Source organism: Balaenoptera physalus, assembly GCF_965194825.1.
Source record: "Balaenoptera physalus genome assembly, chromosome: 4".
Classification (NCBI taxonomy): Eukaryota; Metazoa; Chordata; class Mammalia; order Artiodactyla; family Balaenopteridae; genus Balaenoptera; species Balaenoptera physalus.
Window position 1 is genome coordinate 10154679 of NC_138891.1, and position 23327 is coordinate 10178005.

Consider the following 23327-nt stretch of genomic DNA (forward strand, 5'->3'; position numbering starts at 1 on the left):
AAGCCAGTAGTGCCATCAAAAAAAAAAAAAAAAGAGCACCTTAGCCCCTGCCCCTCCCCACCCTAGTGATTCCCTTCACTCTATCTCTCTTGTATCTGTACCTCTTTTGCCTCTGAAGATATTTACTATTTTTACTTAATTATTATGTTTATTATTTCCCATCTCTTTTTTTCCATGCCAGGAAGAGTGGGGGTCATATAGTACAGGGGTCCCCAACCCCCCGGAGCAGCGGCCAGTTAGGAACCGGGCCGAACAGCAGGAAATGAGCGCCTGGGCGAGTGAGCGAAGCCTCATCTGCCGCTCCCCATCGCCCCGCATCGCTCGCATTACCGCCTGAGCCATCCCTCCCCCCGCCCCCGCCACGAAACCGGCCCCTGGTGCCAGAAAGGTTGGGGACCGCTGATATAGTAGATGCGCAATGAATATTTATGGAATGACAGAGAGACCCCGTGGATTCCCGAGGCTTGAAAGGTGTCAGAACTGTATAGGGACAGAGGCTTTTGGAGGTGAGGCAGGGGACACCAAGGTGATGGACACTCACGTGTTTTCTCCTTCCTGTCACTTGCGGTCGCTTTGGTCTGTGCTTGGGGGTGGTTGAAACTTGTTGAGTCAGCCCTCCCTGGAAGTGACTTGGGAGGGTTATAATGTCACCCGGTTCCCCTTCATTCTTCCCACCAGACGTGTTTACAAATATGGAATTTGCTGTTCTCACCAGGGAAGTTTCCAAAGTGGCATGTATGGCATGCAAAAAATATATATCTTTTATGGGAGGGGAACACGTTGTGAGTGCTAATTATGTGCTGTCAGTGAACACACGTGGTAGCTGACGGGTTTACGGCCCGGTTGAACTTTCCCATCTGGGTTGTTTGGAGGTGCTGAGAATCCCTGCTCAGTGAGACCTCCTGTCTGCCCATTTTTCTGGGATCCAGCACGGATAACGAGTGTGGGAATTTGGCCTAACCTCTTGGCACGTGGAGGGCGGAGTGTCTCGTCTGAGAGATGGAGTTTATCCTGGCGGGCGGCTCTTTCCCCCAAACTGGAAGGTTTCAATTTTATTGCTGGAGATTACGTGGAATCTTTTCGGAGGGTTTTGAGAGCCGGTGTGACAGGGTTACAACCCATGTAAGGCTTTCCCCTCTTCTGCTTTTGGGAGAATTCCCGTTCAAAGAGCCGGATCCCATTAGGACCAGTCAGCAGTGTTGAGGATGGCTTGGGGAGGGGGTAGGGAGGGGCTGCATACCAAGTACTCAATTCCTGAAACCAACTTGCCGCTTCCAGGAGAAATCTGGAACTTTAAAAGCCCAGTTCCAGGGGCTTCCCTGGTGGCACAGTGGTTGAGAATCTGCCTGCCAATGCAGGGGACACGGGTTCGAGCCCTGGTCTGGGAAGATCCCACATGCCTCGGAGCAACTGGGCCCGTGAGCCACAACTACTGAGCCTGCGCGTCTGGAGCCTGTGCTCCGCAACAAGAGAGGCCGCGATAGTGAGAGGCCCGCGCACCGCGATGAAGAGTGGCCCCCGCTTGCCACAACTGGAGAAAGCCCTTGCACAGAAAGGAAGACCCAACACAGCCAAAAGTAGACAAATAAATAAATAAATAAATAAATAAAAATAAAAGGAATTCCTTAAAAAAAAAAAAAAAAGTATCTATTAAAAAAAAAAAAAAAAAGCCCAGTTCCAGAATTGTCTCCTGATTCCACTAAAGGAAACCTACTGCTTAACGAATCATGGGCCGGCATTTAGGAGGGACACATCATTTTCTCAAATTCTTGGTTCTCTTATCTGTCCAATGAGTTTTTGCACATCAGTCATCTTGAATATTCTGTGATTGTGTGGTCAACCTGACTTTTAAATTATTTCTCCCTCATTATCAAAAAAAATTTATTGATTAATTCTGGTTTTTAATGGTGGCATGCTGAATTTCAGTGCCACATGCCCTCATTTTGTGAATCTTGCTGGGCACATCTTAGTATTCCCTGTGCCCTTCATCTAGTAAATCAATGTTTGTTGACTGACAATGATTTTTGTATTCCCCCTTAACTAATAACTGTGATTGGAGTTCAGTACAAGAGCCATTATTTTCTTTTTTTAAAGCTAAAAGTAAATATTGCCTTTTAACACTCCAATGGGAAAAAAAAATCTGTTGTAAGGAAAATCTAAATGATTCACTTATGACTTAAGTGTTTAAAAGACTGAAAAATAAGATAGATGACCATTTTGTGAGTGGTGCTGTAATCTGTAGAAGTATGTTTGGACAAATGGCCCACATATTCTAATAACTATTATAAACCTAGCCTAAGCAATAAGAGAAAATAGGCTAAACCAAGGTTTCCCATCTAATTAATTACTTCCCAGTCTATGTCTCCATTCTGTTAGCCTTATAGCAGCATTCCTAGGTACTGAAAAGGTCGCTGTGGAGAATGGCTAGTAGGAATGTTATTGTTTGGGATAGCAGGGATGTTATTGGTGGGGTAGTAGAGAGCTTGCTTTCTTCCAGCTTTATTGAGGTATAATTGACAAATAACATTGCGTAAGTTTAAGGTGTACAACGTGATGATTTGAGATATTGTTAAATGACTACCACGTTAATCCAAAGTTAACATTTCCCATGTGTGCTGAAAATATTAACATCTACTCCATTAGCAAATTTCAATTATACAACACATACAGTATTGTTAACTACAGTCATCATGGTGTCCATTACATCCTCAGAATGTGTTCATATTATAACTGGAAGTTTGTACCCTTTGACCAACATGTCCCCATTTCCCCTACCCCCCTAGCTCCTGGTAACCACCATTCTACTCTACATTTCTTTGAGTTTGACGTTTTTAGATTCTACATATGAGTGATATCATCCAGTATTTGCCTTTCTTTGTCTGACTTATTTCACTTAGCACGATGCCTTCCAGGTCCATCCATGTTGTTGCAAATGGCAGGATCGGCTTCTTTTTCATGGTTGAATAATGTTCCATTGTACACACATACCACCTTTCCTTTAAGTAGGGACGTTATCGTTGGCAGTGATTAGTAAGGAAGTTATTGGTGGGGATAGTAAGGATATTATTGGTGGGGTGATAAGGATGTTATTGAGCGCAATATACCTGAAGAGATGGAAAAACTTTAAAAGAAAGTGTTTAAATATATTCTTGGTAGAAATAAATTTAGCTTTTGATGGAACTCTTCATCGTTCAGTTGGGGTGGAAACTTTATTTCAAAGACTTCCCATTTTGAATGAGAGATGCAGTTGCCACTCTGACCTCTGAGACACTCCCCAGAGGGCAAGGGAAGATTCTCTTTATGACACCTTAAGAATACAGATGGATTTTTTTCCCGAAGCCTCAAGCACAGGGTTTCTCGGTGACTTTTTCTGAGTCTGATGGTGCCTGGGAATGTGGGCATCGTCCTGTGGCGTTCCTAAATAGTAAGACATCATCACTAATTCATGTGCTGCGCGTTTGTAACATGTGATAAACAAGAACGGAGCCTCCATGTACCTACAGTTTTGCTCAGCCAATTAATAATGTAAGGCACGCTGCAGGGGCCGTGCTTACCTCCGGAGGCCCGCCTGTGCCACCAGTTCAGATGCAGCATCACAAACTGAGAGGCTAATTACAAATTACTCTTACCTCTTTATTAAAGCAGGTCCCTAGAGGCCCACTCCTTGGAAGGGTTCGTGTTATCCTTGTTTACATTTCCACATGTTTGAGAGCGCTCCTAACAGCATCCTTTATAAAGACTGTGGATTTTACTTTAAGAAACTACTGCAGTCTGGTATCTTCCCATAGGTATGAATTAGGGAGGATTACTGTATTTTAAGAGAATGTCTATTGCTGTGTAACAAACCACCCCAAAACATAGTGGTTTACAGTGACACCATTCATTGATTTTGCTCACAAATGTGCAACTTGGGCAGGACTTGGCAAGGCAGCTAATCTTTGCTCCACATGGTATCCTCTGGTCAGTGGCTGGGGAAGCCACTTTCCAGATGGTGCACCCACACCGCTGGCGAGTAGTTGCTGGCTACAGGCCTCTTCACAGACTGCTTGGGCTTCCTCAAAACATATGGCTGGGTTCTTCCCCCAAAACAAGGTGGAAGTTCGTGGAAATTTTATGACCAGGCCTCAAAAGTTGCATAGTCTCCTTTTCACTTTACTCATTGGTCAAGGGCCATACTGGTCCAAGGTCCAAGGAGACACATATAGATTCCACCTCTTGTCGGGGGAGTGACAAGGTTCCAGCCTGTCATGTGGGATGAGAGATATCTTTGGAAAATACAACCTGCCACAGACATGAATTCAGACATGCTATGTTCATTTACTAGGGGAGAACTTTGAGACCATTCGGGGCTCATATGGAATACAGAAAAAATAAAAATGAAGGCAAGAAGTGGAAATAAGGAGTTGAGTATTGAATATAAGGGTTATTGGGCATTGGAAATCATCTTTAAGTGTAATTCTCAACAGTTGTAAATGGAAAGTCCTCTCCCCCCAAAAACAACCACCCTATTTGTTACGCAAAGAGATCACATATCTTCATGAGATCTGAAACTCTCAGATCATTTTCATCTTCTAGAAAAACCATCCCAGGGTTCTCCAGGGTATTTACAAAAAGAACAATAAAACATTCATTTCTTCAGCACACTGTAATGGAAACCATCCCCAAGTACTTAGTTTCACTGCTTTGTTTACTGTGAGGGTTTCAAATGCCATTAGGACTGTGTTATATTTTTGCTGGTCTGGAGTCATGGGGACAGAAAAGGGTTTTTTTTTAACTAAGGGTTAAAACTAGGACAGCATTGGTCCAACAGCACCAGCCCAACATTTTGTTAAAGTGCCTTTCGTTAATGTTCTGGAGGCCTATGTAAATCAGGCAGTGGTGGGGAAAAAAAAAAGTCATGAATTCTGGATGTTAAAGCAGCAATGTGGTGTGAAGGGAAACATCTGCTCTTGGTTAAACTTCTTGAAACTCAGGTTCTTTTGCCTCAGTCACTTAACTGTGGTGCTGAGATTTGAGTTCCATGAAGACTCTCAGACACGTTTTCCAGAACATTCCCAGGAGTCTTAATAAGCCCTTGAGGTTCTTTGCCCCCAAGCTTATAATTCCAGGGTCACTGCTATTACCGAAGGATAAAATTGGGGCTGTCAGCATCTGCAGTTCCAGGATTCTAGATTCTAGCTGGTTCTTTTTCTCTTTTCTTTTCTTTTCTTTTTTCTTTTCTTTTCCTTCCCTTCCCTTCCCTCCCCTCCCCTTCCCTCCCTTCCTCTCCCCTCCCTTCTCCTCCCCTTTTCTTTTCTTTCTTTTCTTTTCTTTTTCTTTTTTCTTTTCTTTTCTTTTCTTTCTTTTCTGGAAATGCACTGTCTAAGGCAGTGCCTTTTGAAAGAAGGCCCAGTGGAATGCCCAGTTATGAGGCATTTTTTTACTATGATGACAAGTACTGATATTAACGAATTGTTTGTCTCTGCATATTTTCCTTCTCCTGAGGGGAAGATTGACCTGGTTTGTTAGGAGATGAACTGGAAACCCAAGGACTGCCAATAAGTTTAAGTGTTGCTTTCTGGAGATGTAGCTCGGTACCTGCAGCCTCAGTTTTCTTCACTGTTAAAAATGATGCAAGTAGCGAACAATGTGCACATTTTCACAATCTCAAATGAGTGTATTTGTAAAACATTATTGGCCCCAGATGGATATTTCCTGAAATTGTAGACTCATAGAAGTTTCCATTTAGAAGTAACCTCAGATTCTGCAAATTTGATCTCCTGACTGCTCATTCCTTGTATAAACATTTACTGAGTACTTACCAGGGACCAGGAACTGTTTCAGACGCTGGGGACAAAGTGGGGGACAAAACAGACAACACTCCTGCCCTCACGGAGCTCTCATTCAACTGGGAAAGACAGACAATAGTTAAAAAATGTGGAAATAAGTGATACGATGAAAGTTAAACAAAGAGATGTGCTGAAGAGTGACCGGGTGACCATTTTTTAGGCTGGGATGTCAGTGAAGGCCATATGGGAAGAGGGTACCCTGGTGACAAGGAGAAACCAGTCGTGGGGAGGGGAGGGAAACAGCCTCCCAAGCAGAGGAAGCTGCAGATGCTGAGGCCTCGGATGGGAACGGACTTGGAGTGTAAAATAGCGAAGGTGGAGGAAGTGAAGGAGGCGTGGGGTAGGCCCCACGGGGAAAGACAGGACAGGAGAGCTGCCAGAGGGGGCGGAAGGACTGCAGGACAGCAGAGTCCACTGCCAGTCTAGGTGGAAGACCCTGAGCTGCTCTTTTTGTGACCGTGAGTGGACTAGAGAGACTTGACCTTTGTGGGAGGGGCCAGCCAGAGAAAGCCAAGGATGTAAGGGCAGGAGGGATGGCTGGCGGAGGAAGCGGGTCCCACGCTGGACAGGGAGGGGTGAGGAGAGCTGTCACCCGTGTGTTTGGTACTTTTTGAAAGCAGCTTTCTGGGTCCTCGCTGCTGGTCGCGTGTAACGAAGTGACCCTGTGTCTGGGTAAGCTTGGACAGTTCTAGCTCATGCCTGTCGTCACAGACTAATTGTTAATAGCTTCACCTTTTGCTTTCAAAAGTGTCAAACTGTTTAAAGTTTGCACGATAGTTTACCAATGGTTCAACACACTGGAGGCTCGTGGTGTATCACCTTTTAGTCCTGGACTGCCGTGTCTACTTTGGGTCTCCCGTCTACCTCGCCCATCCTTCCCCATGGCAAGTGTAAGCTCTTCTGGCCTCTCCCATGAGCCCTGCAGTGACTCCCGGGTCCCCAGCCACTCTCTTTGCCTCCCTCCTTTTACCCTCCTCCCCCATCCATACCACATCCTGTGGAAAGATTAATTTTGCTTGGGAAAGGCCTGATTATGTCACTGCTGCCAGAAACCGTGATGGCATCTCTTTGCTTCCAGAAAAGAAGTCCAGACTCTAAAGATTCAGCACTCTCCAAGATCAAGCCCTGGTATTTCACAGTATAGCTTAGAGTGTAGGACATGCTGTAGTAAATACACGCTGTGTAACAGGTGGGAATATGGACTCTGAAGCCAGGCTGACTAGGTTTGAATCCTACCTGCCGTTTGCTAGCTGTGTGCCCTTGGACAAGCTGTGCAACCTCTCTGTGTCTCAGTTTTCTGATCTGCAACATGGGGATAAAAAAGAAAATCTACTGTTATTGTTACAGAAGGATGAAATGAGTTAATCCACGTAAAGCCCTTAGAACAGCTTTTGGCACGTGGTAAGCTCTCGGTAGATGGAAACTGCTGTCATTATGGATTTTGGTGCAGGACGTTTGTCCTTCTCTGCATAACTTAGGACACTTTCTTACCTCTTTGCCTTTGCTAGCCTTGTTCCTTCTTGGATTCTTTCCCCCAAACCATTCCGTATGCACATATTCTACCTGTGGGTCAGGTTATTTTACCAACCATGGATTTCAGCAGCCACAAAACTGACAAACCGTGAAGTCTGTTGCACATCCTTCGACTTTCCCATGCGACTCTGATGAAAGTCTCTTTAAATGCTTTGCTGACATAAGCTTTCGAGGTTGATTTCTCCATTTTCTTTGTGGGTGTGCACTGGCCTTAGCAGAAGCCTGGGGGCATCTTGTAGCCTTGGTGGGAGATGCAGATCCTTCTGAGGTCCTGGGACTTGAAGGTCCCTCAGTTTTCCTGCCTGGATGATGCCACGGTCTTTGCTTTTGCTCCAAAATCCTGGTCTGAGCACGTCCACGCAAAGTTCTGCTGATGGGCAGACATTGAGGGAGATTAGGGATTTGCAGGGATCATGCAAATCTGCCAGAGGTGACCCCCGTCTGCCACAGCACATGACTCTCTGTTATGCCCTCATGATCTGGGTGCCTCTGCTCTGTGAAGGGGAAAGCTTGGGGGTTGAACACTGACTCCAGAAAATATTCCTAAGAAATAGTCTTCAATTCTACCTCAGTAAAGCTGAGAAAAGAAATCTTGAGCAGACCTGATGGAGATAAAGATAGCCCGAGAAACGGAGAAGAATGCTGCATCTCTGCAGACAAAATAACCTAGAGCACTGACACAGGTTCCACTTTGACCAAAACATATCCACACTGTTGTGATCGGTATGGCCTTACTTGCTCAGTTTTGTTCAGCTTAAGTATCGGTTGCCTTATATTCTCTTCTTCACATTAGTACACGTGGGTACTGAACAAATTTCAAATTTTATTTCCCATCAGATGATGTATCTACATGACAGATATTAAATATGTATTTTTTCTGCCCTGAAATTCCTTTTCTTCTGAAAGCTGCTTTGTTCCCACAATCCAGCTACGTGAATTCCATAGGAGCTACCCTAACAATGGCCAGAGCTGATTGGCCCAGAAGTGGACACCTGACCTAAGCTGAGCCAATCAGAGCCCTTCCCTGAGATCTTTTACTTGTGTGTAGCCAGGAAGTTTAGACATTCTATCTCCAGTGGCTAAGCTATGAGCAGAAAAACTCAGAAGTTGGCAATGGCCATAGTTTCTGCCACATGGAGAAAATTGGTCCTGGAAGAGAAAGAAGAATGATGCTAACAAATAAAGAAAAGTAGGGACAAAACCTGGAGCAAGTTTCCTGATAGTGTTGGAGATGCTGGTCCCAGGTCTTCCTAAGATCCTGCTCTGGCCCTACCCTGCTGGCACTTGCTCTTTGAGACACCATTGGATTTCTCCCCACAGATAGGTCTCTCCTTGTTCACCTCTCTTTTGCATCTCTGATTTAGACTTTTGATGTTAGGTTGGGATCTTCTGGTGGGTTGGTTTTCACGGGGCTTTAAAAACTAGTTGAAGATCTTTGAGGGAGCTTAACAGCACACCCCCTCTTAGTTCTACTGATTTCCCATGAACTACATTTTCAGTGAACAGTGAAATTATAGGCACAATCTAAGTGAAAGAACTGAATCAGTTAACACAGGTAAGGAAGGCCAGTAAAACTCCTTTTGTCAGGAATACCTTCCCTGAACCACCAAAGGATGGATTTGTTCTCTGCTCCTACACCAGTGTTGGATCCCATCTCTTCCTTTTCTTTTCTTTTCTTTTTTTTTTTAAAGCAATCCCTCCAGGACATTCTTTTTTTTTTTTTTTAATTAATTAATTAATTTTTATTTTTGGCTGTGTTGGGTCTTCGTTTCTGTGTGAGGGCTTTCTCTAGTTGCGGCAAGCGGGGGCCACTCTTCATCGCGGTGCGCGGGCCTCTCACTATCGCGGCCTCTCTTGTTATGGAGCACGGGCTCCAGACGCGCAGGCTCAGTAATTGTGGCTCACGGGCCCAGTCGTTCCGCGGCATGTGGGATCTTCCCAGACCAGGGCTCCAACCCGCGTCCCCTGCATTGGCAGGCAGACTCTCAACCACTGCGCCACCAGGGAAGCCCCTCTTCCTTTTCTTTTAAGGGAGTTTACAGTTTTCCAAGTTCTTCCATCATTTCCCAAGCTTCCCACCAAATCACTCCTAATAGCAGAGGAGAATAAAATAGTACCTCTTCCTTTCAACCTCAGCCTTGCCAGGGACTTAAGGGGGCAAGCAGTGGTCCCTCAAACTGAGCATAGGCAGGTTGAGAAGGAGAGATCACATGGACTCTTCAGAGTCTCTGAGTTGCCCCTTGAGTTAGATCAACACATATTAAACTCAAGAGGTCAGGGATAGTGCCTATTTGCCTCCCCAGCACCTAGTGCCCAGCACATGGTAAATATTGAGTAAATAGTTAGTGAATGAATAAATGGGTATTATTATCCCCATTTTATAGATTAGGAAACTGAGGCTCAGATAAATCAACTGAGTTGACCAGTAACATAGCTAGTGAATGGCAGGGTTGAATCCAAATATTTAGGTCTCAGACTCCTTGTCTAGGGCTCATTCTGAGACCTCTCACTCACTGAAAGAGAAAACCACAACACCAGAGGTCTACCCGATCTTTCCTTGTGGCCTCATAACGGAGCTAAACACACAGCAGCACTCGGTCAAAGTTTCAATTCCTGAAGCGAAGTGTTAACACGTCAGAACTAAAGGCAGCTTCAGACTTGAGCTAAAACCCGTGTTATTTTTGAACCTCCGTTTTCAGAAAGCTGGTACAAGAGTTTAGGCGACAGAAGATGAGAAGGGTTGTGTGTGTGTGATAAAATATTCACCGTAAAGACTCATGTGTAACCGTGCAACCCAGAACAGCATCTTTGCGCCTGTTCTTGACATACGGTACATGCCTCTGTTTGTAGGTTCCCTATGTACGTCATGGATCCCCAAAGACTTTAAAATGTCAGCTGTCACGAAATGGTGGCCCGTGAGTTATGAGGAGGGTCACAGTGGGCATTGGTCTGGTCTAGCGTCCATTTGGGATGTTTGTGTGTGTGTCTTGGTCTTTACCCTATATTATATGCGTCTGCAGTCATTACTGAAAGCTCTGTTTCTATTGCTCAGTATTTCATATGGTTTATTGTGCCCCACAGCAGCACTGTCTATCCAGTAGAACTTTCTGTGACGATGGAAATGTTTCATATTTGCACCGAATGTTCTATATTTGCATCCAATACTGGAGTCACCAGCCGCAGAGGCTATCGAATACTTGAAATGTGGCTGGTGTGACTGAGGAATTGAATTTTTAATTTTATTCGAATTAATTTAAGTTTAAATAGTCACACTTGGCTAGTGGCTACCATGTTGGATAGTACAGCTCCATATTTTTAAGAGGTCAGTAAGTTTCTGATTCCTGGCACTAATTAGCTCATTAGTTATAGGGATTCCAGTAAGTTCATCCTAAAGTTAGAAACTGCTTATAACTTATAGAAATTAAATCTAACAGAGATTTAATTCTTTTACCTCAAAATATGGCGGGGTGGGCTTCCCTGGTGATGCAGTGGTTGAGAGTCTGCCTGCAAATGCAGGGGACACAGGTTCAAGCCCTGGTCCAGGAGGATCCCACATGCCGCAGAGCAACTGGGCCCATGGGCCACAACTACTGAGCCTGCGCGTCTGGAGCTTGTGCTCCGCAACAGGAGAGGCCGCGACAGTGAGAGGCCCGCGCACCGGGATGAAGAGTGGCCCCCGCTCGCCGCAACTAGGGGACGCCCTCGCACAGAGACGAGGACCCAACACAGCCAAAAATAAATAAATAAATAAATTTTTTAAAAAAATGGCAGGGAGATTTCATTCACCTGGGCAATGGTGACTGCTGTCCACCTTCTTGTACACTTCAGCTTCTCCCTGAGACCTTTAATCAACACCAGATTGAGTCCTTCTTTGTTCCTGTTTGGAGCACATTTCTCTCCCTGCCTTTTGGGAGCTCTTAGCCATGCCTTCCTTTCACACCCAGTCCGGCTGGAATTTGGAGACCTCTAGCAGCCTGCCCTGTGCGGTCTTCTTCCCCTCACTCCCTTCACCTGCTTTTCTCCTGTGTGACATTTCTCCAGAGAAACAACTCATAGGGTTATCTATCTGTCTATCTGTCTGTCTATATCATGAGACTGGAATTGAGATTGATTTATTTTAAGGAATTGGCTCATGTGATTGTGAGAGCTGGCCAGTCCCAAATCTGCAGGGCCACTTGGCAGGCTAGAGGTTCGGGTGAGAGTGATGTTGCAGCCTTGAGTCTGAAGGTTGAAAACTCAGGCAGATCGTCTGGAGGCAGACGATCCACATTATAGAGAGTGATTTGCTTTACTTAGAGTCAATGGACTGTAGATGTTAATCACATCTAAAAATATCTTTACAGCCATTTCTAGGCCAGTGTTGACAACTGGTCACCGTAGTTTATCCAGGTTGACACATAAAATGAACCATGACACCTTCTTCATTAGATTCAGACCAAATTGTCCTGGACTCCCTCTAACCCTTCACCTGTGACATCTCATATGGCCTGTGGGTACTCCAGTTCCTACTGACCCATCAGCAGGAGTCTTTTCTGCTCCCTTTCCTGTGTTACCTATGTCTTTCATTTTTCCCAAGCTCAACCCATGTCCCATTTCTCCCTAACTGGTTTTACCCTAGTTGATAAATGTACTCTAAACAAATATGTGTATAAGACCAGACAAAGTATATATTTGCACTCAGACGCAGCAGCATGGTATTCATTTTGAAAGTAGAGTAACAGACAGTACGTCCTAGAGTATCAGGGACTATCCCAATGTCATGATGTTATCTTTAATCAAAATGATTCTTGAAATATATAACCAAAGATGACATCATTTGCCAATGCATTGAGCCTTTATAGAAATAAATTTTTAAAAAAGAAAAAATAAATCTTTTTCACATCATGATCTCTGGTTTTAGGTTGGGAAAATATAGTTACCATTGAATTTGTTCTTACTCATCATCGATCAGTTGAATGAAGTCTTGGGTCAGTTGAAAACGTTAATTTTTGATGCCTAAACCAGCAATTGTTACTCCTTTAAGTGTTAGGGGTGGGATGGTTTTTTAAATGCGGCAGACATGAGAAAAAGGTGGATGAGGGTGTATTTCAGTTTAAACTCGTATCCGACTGGGCATCTTGGCACAGGTTGGATTGTGTAACGTGGAAGAGTGCTGTCCTGAAGGCGCACCAGTTTGCATTAAGACACTCAGAGTCAGATCTGGGCTTTGCCATGATCTAATCACAGATGTTAGAGAAACTCTTTGGGCATGCGTGTGACAGTCTGTGGGGAATTCCTTACCCAAAGTGGCTTGGATATTCAGGATTTGATCTTCTGTATGGATTTGATTCCACGATCTTGAAGACCTGGTGTAGCTTGAAGTCATGGTGGTGTCCAGCAGCTGATGAGCCCCTGAAAGTAAAGGGATCTGAGATGTCTGGAGAACGGAGGAGGGATTCCAGAAACATCGTGGGATAAATCTGGCAGGATGCGGTGAGCGGTTACGCAGGGTTACAGAAAGGGAGGAACTGAAGAAGATGCCTTTACTCCAGCTTGAGGGACAAGGTCCACAGTAGACCCATCAGCTGTGATCATTGGTCATGTAGGTCTGAGCCCCAGAGGAAAGTCAGGACTGGAGAGTCCAAATTTGGGAATTATTAACATATGACTAGTGGCTAAGTCCGGGTGAGTAGAGGAGGTTCCCATGGGGAGTTTGGGGTGAGGAGAGCTGGTGGCCAGGGATGAACCCTGATGAGCACCATCTAGTGCCCGCCTTTCTGATGTGCGTGAGACTTGCTTAATGAAGGTTAGGAATGAACAAATGAATACATGAGTGAATGAGAAACAAACAGGATTCAGTTTGACAAACACAGTCAAGGGACATTACGAAAAAGAGAAAAGAAAGTGCCCATTCTAGGATAAGGTAGAAAACCAAAGGCGTCAGGGCCCCTAGGGTCTAGCCAAATATTGATCTTTATAAAACCTAAATGCGGGTCTTCTAGTTAAAAAAGACTACTCACCCTTTCTGGTAAACAACTTGGCAGCCTGTACCAAGCCTTTGAAAAGCTGATATCCCTTGACCCATTAATTCCACTTCCAGGAATCCACCCCAAGGAAGTAAATAGAGCTGCAGACAAAGATTTGTGCATGAAGGTGTTTCATATTCTTGAGACACACTTTCCCTGGAAGGTTTGCAATGGGGAGGGGGGAGCATCTTTACCTTTTAACTTGAGCATCTTTTTAAAGTTTTGATACTATGCAGTACTAGGTGCAGGATACCACATTTTCATTAATGTTTAAGATAAAAGATGAGCATTCAAAGAAATCTTGTGCTTTGCCCTCAGACCCTCACCCCTCACCTCCTCTGTGTCAAGAGTTACTATGGTGTGAAAGTTAGGGACCTGTTGCTGTGGGGTGAAGTCAGAGCCTTTGTTGGCTTGGTATTCTGTGACATCGATGGTGTGACCCCTGTAATTTCCAGTCCAGCCTCATTTCTGCGCACTCCTGGCTTCTCATGTCATGTTCCAGAAATGTTTCTAGAAATTTCTTCAATACTCAGGCTATTGCACACCATCAAGCCTTTGCCCGTGATGATCCGTCCATCTCTTTACCTGCACTGCCCTGTCCCTTTTTTCACCCATCTGGTGAACTCCTATTCATCCTTCAAAGCCTCCCGCAGATTGGGTCCCCAAATAGGATTTGTTTAGCACGATATTTTGGGGTAAAAATTGAATTTGAATGTTGTCGGTGAGGCATGCACGTTCCAGCTCTGCCACACCCCTCACCTCTTCCAGTTGTATTGCAGTCTTACTCCATTTCGTTTATTACAGCCCTGACCTTCTGTGAGAAACGTCTCAGTGTCCCCTTCAGGCAGAAATAATCTATACCTTTCTATACCTTTATATCCATTATTGTGCTTAGCACCCTATATGAGAAATTTCTGGAATATTTACTTTTTTCAATTATAAAGGTAATATGCATGCTTATTAGATAAATTTTGAAAAATTACACACATATTATACAGCTGTCATAATACTGTGTCTAAGAAGTTTAGAATCTTGATTTTTTTATATAACATTATAATATAAGCATTATTGTGCCATGTTAGTATAATATTTTTAAAGTCTGTTTACAATAATTGGCTGAATCTTTTGAGAGTCAGGACTCCTATTTTGTATCCCCCAGAACCTAAGTGTGATGTTGGTTTGAGCCAGTATAGGGACTTAATAAATGTTTGTTGGAGTCGAGGGCTGAAAAATCAATTGGTCTCCATCCCTACCTTCTAGGAGCTCATTCTGGGAGAGGAGACACATATCCACTCAGTATGTAATGTATTCATTCATTCATTCAACAGATACTTATTGATCACCTCCTATATGTCATACAAATTACTAGCACGTTGTGCTTCTCTCTTCTTGACCAGGAGTCTTTCCTTATTTCATTTGGGACTGAGAAATCCATTGCATTTCTCTTTTTGCTTGTGCTGCCAGGAAGCTCATAGCTATGCTTTGTACACATTACCTTCCCTCAACCTAAGGCTCTTTGGTATAATTATCTCCTCAGTCTTCTTTTAAAACTTTTGTGACCTGTGTGTTGTTTTAGAAGCTTTCCAAAACAATTTCTAAGAGTAGATAGATATCACAGATTAATGGGTAAAAAATGAATTTTCAGGATGGAAAGGATGACTTTAAGTTTTTTTTTAAAGTTTTGAAGCATGAATTGAGCCAACCATGGGCATTTGTGTGGGCACATACATATCCAAGAACTTGATGCTTTGACATGTATCCACTTGACCTTGTACTTAAGAGAATGAACTTGGGCCCAAGCCAGACCTGGCTTTGAACCTGGCTACCCACAGCTTGCTTTATGACTTTATTGTCTCTGGGCCTTAGTGTCCTCATCTGAAATGAAGATCATGATACCATGCAGGGTCATTCAAGGGTTAAGCAAAACAATCTACATAAAACGCACAGTGTAGGGCTTGACACACAGTAGGTCTGTGATAGATGGCAGTTAATACTGTTGTTATCATTACATCTAGCACAGGCTAGACCTTATAGAAAGACTGGGCTGTACATTCGTGTAGCTGCTCCAGGCCATTCTCTAGAATGGCCAGTGTTGAACTAAAATGACCTCTTGCTTTAAGTTAGGGTGGGTCATCCGGGGAGGGCTGCCAAGGCTTGCTTCTCCTTTAGAGAGTAGCTCCGTGCTGGTATTTCTTACTAATTCTCAAATGACAGGAGATGATCACTGCAGAAGCCTCGAGATTTTCTGAGGTCATCCACTTGTGGGTTGGTGACTAAGACTCACAGAGCTCTGAGGTCTCCACCTCCTGATTTATTTGTAAAGTGACTTGAGCATTCTTGCCCAGAAAGTCCCCTAAAGCCCATCTTCTGGTTTTGGCCAGCTCTTGCCTGATTTTATTCAGCTATTACTTTCAGTTTGTTTTTCACTTATGACTATTACATTCAATTGCCTGGGGTATTTTTTAGGGAGGGGAGCCTTCACGGGGCACAGAACTCAGTGTGGCCATCCGTCCCCCATCTTGAGGCTCAGGAGGTGAGAAGGTGCCACCTGTGACCTGGACTGGATGGTGGATGGAGAGTCATGGGTCGGCCCAAAGTGATGCCCGTGGGCCGGGTGTGTGGACTGATGTCCTCAGATGTCCCCTCTTGCGGGGCTGCGTGCTTCAGCTTTGGCGCGGTGCTGATTCTCCCCACCTCTGCCCTTCTCTGCCAAAACAATTGTCTCAGAGAGGAAGCTCTTTGGGTCATAAAATGTCATCTGGTAGTTAGTATATGGTTATATAGACGTATTGAGTTATATAGTAGCCTGATGAGCAGGAAGTAGGTGATTCATCAGAAAAAAAAAATAACAAGAAAATAAACTCTTACCAAAATGAACTTCCTCCTTCAGCCACTCTTTGTTCCAGCTCATTCTTTTAGAACCTTCTTCCAGCTTCTTAGAAAACAATTGCTAATCGGGACTAACACAGTGTTTCAAGGAGAGGCCGTCGCAGCCCTTCATAGCCAAATGCATTATTTTTCCATAGTTTAAAAAAAAAATAAGCCCCACACTCTCTGTCCCCAGCTGGGCCAGGGTTGGGGTGTGGGCACTGCCTTGAGGACCCGGAGCCTTTGCCAGCTCGAGAGACTTCACATTCAAATAGAAACACCCTCCAAGGCCTCCCTGAGGTATTTCGTTCCCCCTTTGCTGGAACATCCCATTCACTTGTTTCCCTTCATTCTGTTTGCCTCACAGATCCAGGAGGCTGCGAGTCGGGGCCTGAAATTCGTCGGGGTCATACCTCAGTACCACTGCCCTGGGCACTCGGCAGGTGGCAGCCCCCCAGCGGATGCCCGGGATGCGACAGAGCCTGGCAGGTGTGCGGCTACGGAGAACCTGGGGGCTGCCGACGCTCCGGTGGGGACGGACGGAAGCCCAGAGCCCGGCCAGGGCCCGAGAGGGGAGGCGCCCACCGCCCAGCAGCCTGGCTCGCCCTCGGGAGCCGGGGTTGGCACAGAATCCCCTGCACGCGGGGTGAGCGAGACTCTGGATGGACCGGATGGGGACCCGCTGGAAGGGCATGGAGAGCCACTCTCGGGAAGTAAGTATGTCAGCGCTGGGACTCTGACCCGCTGGGAGAGAGGCTGCTAGCTTGTCAGTAATCCCCTTGGCATTTTAGGAAAACAAATGGAACTAGAGTGTAGAAGGAGCAGTCCATCAAACAGGAGAAACTGTCAAGCAGTTTTCTGGGCCTCCTGACTGTTTCCTGCCTGAAGCTGTGACTTCCAGGGGTGCGGAGGGGAAGGGGGTGCGGGGCAGGGGGACAGAACCACGTGATGTTGACTCGTAGTTGCTCCAAATTGTCATGTGTGAAGCAGATTCTAGAACGGGAGGTCGTTTCTCCCGCACGCTCTTGCACTGCCCCTGAATTACCCCGTGTGAACACAGGAAGTGTGAACTTTGCTGGGCACCAGTGCAGAAAGCAGCCTCCACTTTTGGACCCCTTGTTTTGAATATCTGCCTAAAGAAGGAAATCAAGAAAGCCAGCTGAGGACAAATTGTGCAGGAAACTGGTGATTCAGCTCACGCAGCTGTAAACAGCCAGATTTCAGGGAGTTGTATAGTTGACAGATCAGCACCGTGGAAAGAACACTGCCAAGGAGAGGCCACCAGTAAGCGACTCCTCTGAATCACATTGTAACGGCCGTCGGAGCATGCCCTTTAGGTTGGGGATTTCAAATAGCAACACAACAAGGATGATAATAGCCACCGTTTATTAATACTTCCTGTGAACCGGGCGCTGGGCCAGCAAGCTTTCCTATGACTATCTCTTCATTTTTCCTATGATGTGGGTGAGCTCTTGCATCATTGCCCATTTTACAGCTGAGTAAACTGAGGTTCAGAGAGTCCATCTGTTGCCCAGGCTGGAAATAGATCTGATGTGTGAGCCCAGGCCGGCTCTCTGCCTGGTCTTTCCTGTGTGATACTCAGACAGACGAACAAGGTTTACTGAGGCCCTCCGTCTACAGGGAGCTAAGTTTCTCTTCATTTCCCCGTGATTCCCTTTCGTCTTCCTTCTCCAGGAAATCTAGCCTCGAGCCATTTCCTGAGAGCCAGGCCCTCGTATGAGCTGCGTGGCCTCTTCTAGCCTTTGGGAGGTGAAAAGTGACAAGACTGACAGGAGGCGGCCACAGGTCTTACGAAGCCTTTCTCTTTAGGCCTTCCTGGATCATCTCCCTGGTTAATGTTACTATTTACGTACTAATTCTGGAAGTTAGCCTCTTAGAAATGACGAGGAACCATTTATACTTTGAGAATAGAAAAGAGGGTGAGGGGCTTCCCTGGCGGTCCAGTGGTTAAGATACAGCGCTTCCGCTCCAGGGGGTGCGGGTTCGATCCCTGGTCGGGGAACTGAGATCCCGCAGGCCGCGCGGTGCGGCCAGAGAAGAAAAGAGGGTGAAATAGGTTTTCTCGTTATGTCAGTAGTTCCTGAAAAGAAAACTGTGAGCTGGTTAATTCTGGGGCTTGTTTGCAAACTTGACCTTGGAGGGGGAGTTGGCAGCAGCCTCAGTTCTGGGAGAGATTGGGACCGTTTCATGAAAGTCTTGATATGTGCTGAAGTAGAGGCTCATTTGTGGGACTTCTGCTCCCACAGAGTAGCTGAGAGCACGTTTGGATCCCGTGGGTGCCTCCCAAGGAACATCCCAGTGTTATTTCAGAATCCCCCATTTCTACATGGCTGTTGGGCTGAATCCCAAGAAGGAGGACCGGCCTCCTCGGAGCCCCTCTGTACCATCTCAGGCCCTGGGAGGGTGAGGGATCAGGGCATCACAGGCCCCAGGAGAGAGGGCAGGGAGCACAGGGGTTAAGAACCAGACCTCTTGAGCAAGATACCCTCCTGTGCCTCAGCTCCTTACCCTGTAAAATAGGGATTAAAAAAAAAAGTTTCTTGTAGAAAGGTGAAAGGAGAGATGCATTTAAAGCACTCCTAAGTGGCGGTTCTTACGACTGGGGTACAGGCTCCGTCGTCCTGACCATGGCCCCCACCTCTGCGCAGAACCCTGCCTTGGAGAAAGGGGGCTCTTGATACTGAGGGTCCCGTCAGGAGTTTTCAGATATTCCTTGTTCCAGAATCCACTTTTCTCCAAGATTCCTTCCAGACTTCCTGCCTCCTGGGGTTGAGTTAACTGGGGAGACTTGTCCTGGGACCCTCCGCCCCAGGTCCCTCCTGCTGTCCTGTGACTGTTCCGTCCCTCACTCAGACACTCCCCCCCCCCATCGCTGGGCACACAGAGACCACCCTCCCCCCACCCCGTGATACCCCAAGCGTCTTGGCCTGCATCTCATTTCCTCAAGTCCCTGTTCTCTATGAGAAAATCAGTGCCTGCTGAGGAATAGCAGGTTAGGGTGTGTCTGGAAGTGGTCAGCCCAACAATGCATGAGAACTCCAGCTGTGAGGGGCTTATGGTACCACCCACCCCCCCAGTCTTGCTCGGTAGGCAGCTGTGTGTGTCTGTCGTCTGCTCGTGAGCCTGGCACTGATCTCTCTGCGCAGGAGGCCACAGGTCTCACTGTTACCCTTTATTTCTCTTTTGGTGGAATAAATGAATCTTTGGATCTTTTTCATCAGTCAGTGAACACACAGGGGTTACGTGTGCACAGGCGTGGCCTTGCAGGGGGCGGACAGACAAGTCATCATGGTGACAGCCCTCTGAGTGAACTGTTCTGAGCTCTTCCTATGTGTCTTGACTGTGCTTCACAACAGCTTTGTGACAGAAGATGCTATTATTACACCCATATCACAGATAAGGACAGTCGCCTGCGTGGCCTCATGGAGTTAAATGTTATCTCCTAGTGTGAGCATTAGTTGAGCATAGTTTCAGCCTCCCAGAAGGCCGGCCGGCTGTCCAGGGACCCTGTCCCCATTCACGGCCCTCACCTGACCCCAGCTTCTCTCCTAATCGTTTTCCGGGGAAGTCTTTCCTTTCCTTCCCTGGGAAGTCCATGCACCATCACCCACCCCGTCCCCAACGCCCCCTCCCCGCTGCTCACTCAGCTTTCACCTCCCTTTCTCTCAGGGCCCCCTAAGGAGGGTGAAGTGTTTTTACTCCTCTTTCTGCCAGGTGGGCTTAAATAGGCAATCACAGCAAGACAATTAAAAAAAAATCCAGAGGGAGCCTCCCTCCTTCCCCCTCCCTTTCCTCCTTTAATTTGTTTCCTTTATAGGAGCCTGGGGGAGCCGGTCAAGCAGAGGCTGCTCAGGGCTGCCAGGGAGCTCTCATCTGGAAACAGGGCAGGCCGCCCCTCCCCCTCCCCGCGGGCTGCAGGGACCGCTCTGGTCCAGGGGTTCTGCTCCCCATGCCCACCCGGCTTTCTTCCTGCTCGTCCTGGGGAATTTCCTGTAGGTTTGATGTCAGGCTGTGCAGACATCACCTGAGCCTTGCTGCAGGCTGCTTCTCTTCTCACATCTAGCTTGCCCCAGCCTCCTGGTGAAACACAGAGCACCTGGGAAGAACAGGACCGCGTTCCCATGCCACGTTCTCCATGCATTTCTGTGCTGGGGGGCAGCTTCCTTCATTCACCGCAAACAGGCCAGTGAGGAAGGCCAGTGCACGGCAAGGTTAGGGAGGTGTCGCAGGACGGACCCCTGGCACTTCTCTCCCGGCCTCCAGCATTCCCATCTTGTCTCTGTCGCTGAAACTTGAGCAGGAGAAACAAGGAGGCCACACAGGTTCACGCAAAGTCAACTTGTTCTCACTGGCACCGAAATAATAATGCAAAATCTTCCAAGAGTTACCCTTCCTCCCTGCACCTACTCACTTAAAATGCCTACAGATGCAGCCAGGAACCTGAGCCAGGAATTGCAGTGTCCTTTTCTGGAGGGGGATTCTATTCAGCAGGCCTCCTTGGCAGGCAGCTTCTTCTGGGGGGATACTCCATGGGCCTTGTCCTCCCCTCCCGGAGCCCCCAGAATAGTTCTACCCTGTGGTTCTGTCCCCCACCCCCAATCTGCCACCATCTTCCCGGCCTTTCACTCAGTCCATTAACAAATAGCTATTGAACACCTCCCTGGGCCACAAACACACACACACACGCACACACACACATACACACACACATTACACACACGCACGCGCGCGCACACACACACACACACACACACACACACATCATCATTGTCAGCTCCCGCTCTCCGTGTGCCGATGAAATTAGCCTCTTGTTAGATTTGGGAAACAGCCCAGCATTGGGGGTTTGGAAGAGTCTTGGCTCTGCCACTTACCAGCTTGTGATTCTGGGGGATCCACTTGAGGCTTCTGGGCATAGAAGGGACACCGTTCCCCTGTGGAGGTTGGAGTCATGTGGGATGATGGCGGTGGTGATGGCCCTCGTTAATACATTCCCGTCCTGTGGGCCGCTGACATCCTTACAAGTGGGCCCCGTGGATTGATGTGCAGGCAGCGGGGCCCACACTTTGCCTGGCAAGCAGGCCTCCTCCCAGATGCAGGGATCTGGCCGGGCCTGAGGCCCTTCTGCCCTCTCTTCCTCCAGAGACAGCCACAGCCTCGCCTTCGCAATGACACCTTTCACCTTAGCTCCCCTGCCGTGACCTCGGCAGACCCGAGGTCCCACCCAGCCCGGCTCCCAGGCCAAGTCTGACGCCCACTTGTCCCATCCAACCCAGCCAACTTGCCAGCCTCCTTCTCCCAGTCTGGCCCTGGGAGCCCCATGCTTTCAGCCAGACTCTGAACCCTTTCTTTCCTGCAGCCTGGAGGTCCCCTGGGATGCCAGGACCCACCTGCTACCTGCAAGTTACCACCTCTCTGGGGCCGCAGCTGCAGACAGACTGCAGGCTTCCGTCCCGTGCCTAAGTCCCTACTGCCTGGCACCTGCCTCAGAACCGGGCATCCGCCTTCTTCCTCCTTGTTCCCGAGGAGCTTGGCAAGGCCTGAGTGGACCTGGCTGGCAGGCTGGCAGCGCCCAGCTGGCCCCGGATCCAGGCCCACGTCCCCTCCTCCCCCTCCCCACCTAGCTCCTTGCCCTTGTCTGGCTCAGGTCAATCCAGCAGACACAGGTGTGGCACCTGCCATGTTTTCTGGACTACCACATTTTCTGGATACAAAGGATCTAAATAACACAAGACAGCCCCACCACCACCCCATGTCAGGGGAACACAGCAAGACGAGACAGAAATAGAAGTGCAAGACAGAACAGTCTCGAAGCTCCTTGGGTGCCCTGCCAGGCCAGTCCTGCAGCCATTCTCAGAACATTCTCAGAAACAATGCCTTCCCCCTCCTTTGGGACTTTCTGTCCCATGTCTGGAAAAATCTTCCAGCTGGGGTCATGGCAGAGTCACAGAGCAGCTGAGAAAATGTAAACAAACTTGGTCTTCTTTTTGGAATCCCTGGTGACTGCTCCTGTGAGGATATGTATTGGAGAGTCAGAATATTAAAACATCAAAGGGCATCGTTTGGGGACAGTTTTTCTTGGCTGGTTTCCACGTGAGTAGAAAGAGGATTGCGGCCAAGGAAGCAGCGGGACAGAGGAGCTTACTGAAGGCTTGGGCATCTGGAAGCAGGTTTCTTCCAGTACTTCATCGCTGCTCATGCTCTGGAGGTTCTCGATTCCAACAGCCTTTCCTTTTCCTTCCTGAAAAATTTATTTCTGGCCCTGGCTTTGGTCCTCCTCCCTGTCAGCACCCCACCATCCACCTTCGTCTCCCCGCTCTGTCTCCCCCTGCCCTGCCCCCAAGCCTGCTCCTTCTCCTTCTGCCTTCCCTTTTTCTGTTTCATCACGCATGTGGGAAAGTTGTGGTTTTGTCTTGCCATGTGACTGGAGATCCTCCTGTGTGATCAAGTGTTGTCATGTATTTTTGGACTTGGGCCACGTCTGAGTTCCCCACTCATCCTCCCGTGCAGAGGCTGTGATTTCTTTTTCTTTCTGTCGATAATTCGTATGCATTTGTGCTTGACCGTAGCAGACCATGAGGAGTGGTGCCCTGGCCCACCTTGGGGTCACCTGAGGACAGCTTTCCTAGCCTCTGCCTGCAGCTGTTCTCTGGAATGGGCAGATGTCCCAGGGAATTAATGCCTCAGGAGTGGCCTCCATCCCTGAGGACAAATGCCCGGCTTCCTGGCCCCTCATAGAGCAATGTGGGGTGTGCGTATATGGTGTCTCAGGTCCCCAGGTGCCGTGACAGTCCCGCTCATCAATGCAGCCTTCCTTGGCTTTCAGCTCTTCTCTGTTTCTCGTCCCTGCTCTCTCGCTCTGTTTCCTGGGATTACTTCCCAAATGAACGACTTGCACCCAAAAGCTTACAGGGTCTGCTTTTGAACAAATTGAAATGAAGTCAAGGACTCGCTAAAGCATGACTTACCCTCTTGCCTTTAGTAGCTGCAGGTCTTATTTGAAACACTGGCATCTTGGACTGGAAAACGCCCAATCACTTTCTGTCCCACCCCCCAGCTCTAATCCATTGCTTGA

General features: G+C 47.4%; 2 protein-coding genes across 11 annotated transcripts in view; one reads left to right on the top strand and one right to left on the bottom strand.

The window, feature by feature from the left end:
- Positions 1-23327, top strand: part of RFTN1 (raftlin, lipid raft linker 1) — a 200027-nt gene that overhangs the window by 118918 nt on the left and 57782 nt on the right. For both annotated transcript variants that reach the window (XM_082459292.1, XM_082459291.1), the window contains exon 5: positions 16602-16947. In XM_082459292.1, the coding sequence (XP_082315418.1) occupies positions 16602-16947 (346 nt within the window). The remainder of the gene's footprint in view (positions 1-16601; positions 16948-23327) is intronic.
- Positions 1672-22338, bottom strand: LOC309659494 (uncharacterized protein). 9 transcript variants are annotated; one of them, XR_014262835.1, is made up of 7 exons: positions 21643-22338; positions 21127-21186; positions 13361-13467; positions 12642-12752; positions 7449-7731; positions 5802-7130; positions 1672-3417 (listed from the first exon to the last, which is right to left on the bottom strand). XR_014262835.1 is itself a non-coding variant. In XM_082459347.1 (6 exons), the coding sequence occupies exons 1-6, from the start codon at positions 13552-13554 to the stop codon at positions 3342-3344; spliced, it is 816 nt and encodes a 271-aa protein (XP_082315473.1). In that variant the 5' UTR covers positions 13555-16594; the 3' UTR covers positions 1672-3341. The 9 variants fall into 9 exon arrangements, 2 of the variants coding, with proteins under 2 accessions (XP_082315473.1, XP_082315474.1); XR_014262834.1 differs by lacking the exon at positions 13361-13467 and having other exon boundaries at positions 5802-5887; positions 7065-7731; XR_014262836.1 differs by having other exon boundaries at positions 21127-22338.

Excerpts from the sequence above, each read along its gene's own strand:
- LOC309659494 (XM_082459347.1), bottom strand. The coding sequence starts at position 13,554 with ATGCTCCCCCCTCCCCATTGCAAACCTTCCAGGGAAAGTGTGTCTCAA. Across the intron at positions 5,888-7,064 it reads ACACAGCTAGCAAACGGCAG|TTGAATGAGAGCTCCGTGAG; the intron begins GTAGGATTCAAA and ends TGTCTTTCCCAG. Across the intron at positions 3,418-5,801 it reads GAAACAGTTCCTGGTCCCTG|GAACGCCACAGGACGATGCC; the intron begins GTAAGTACTCAG and ends CTTACTATTTAG.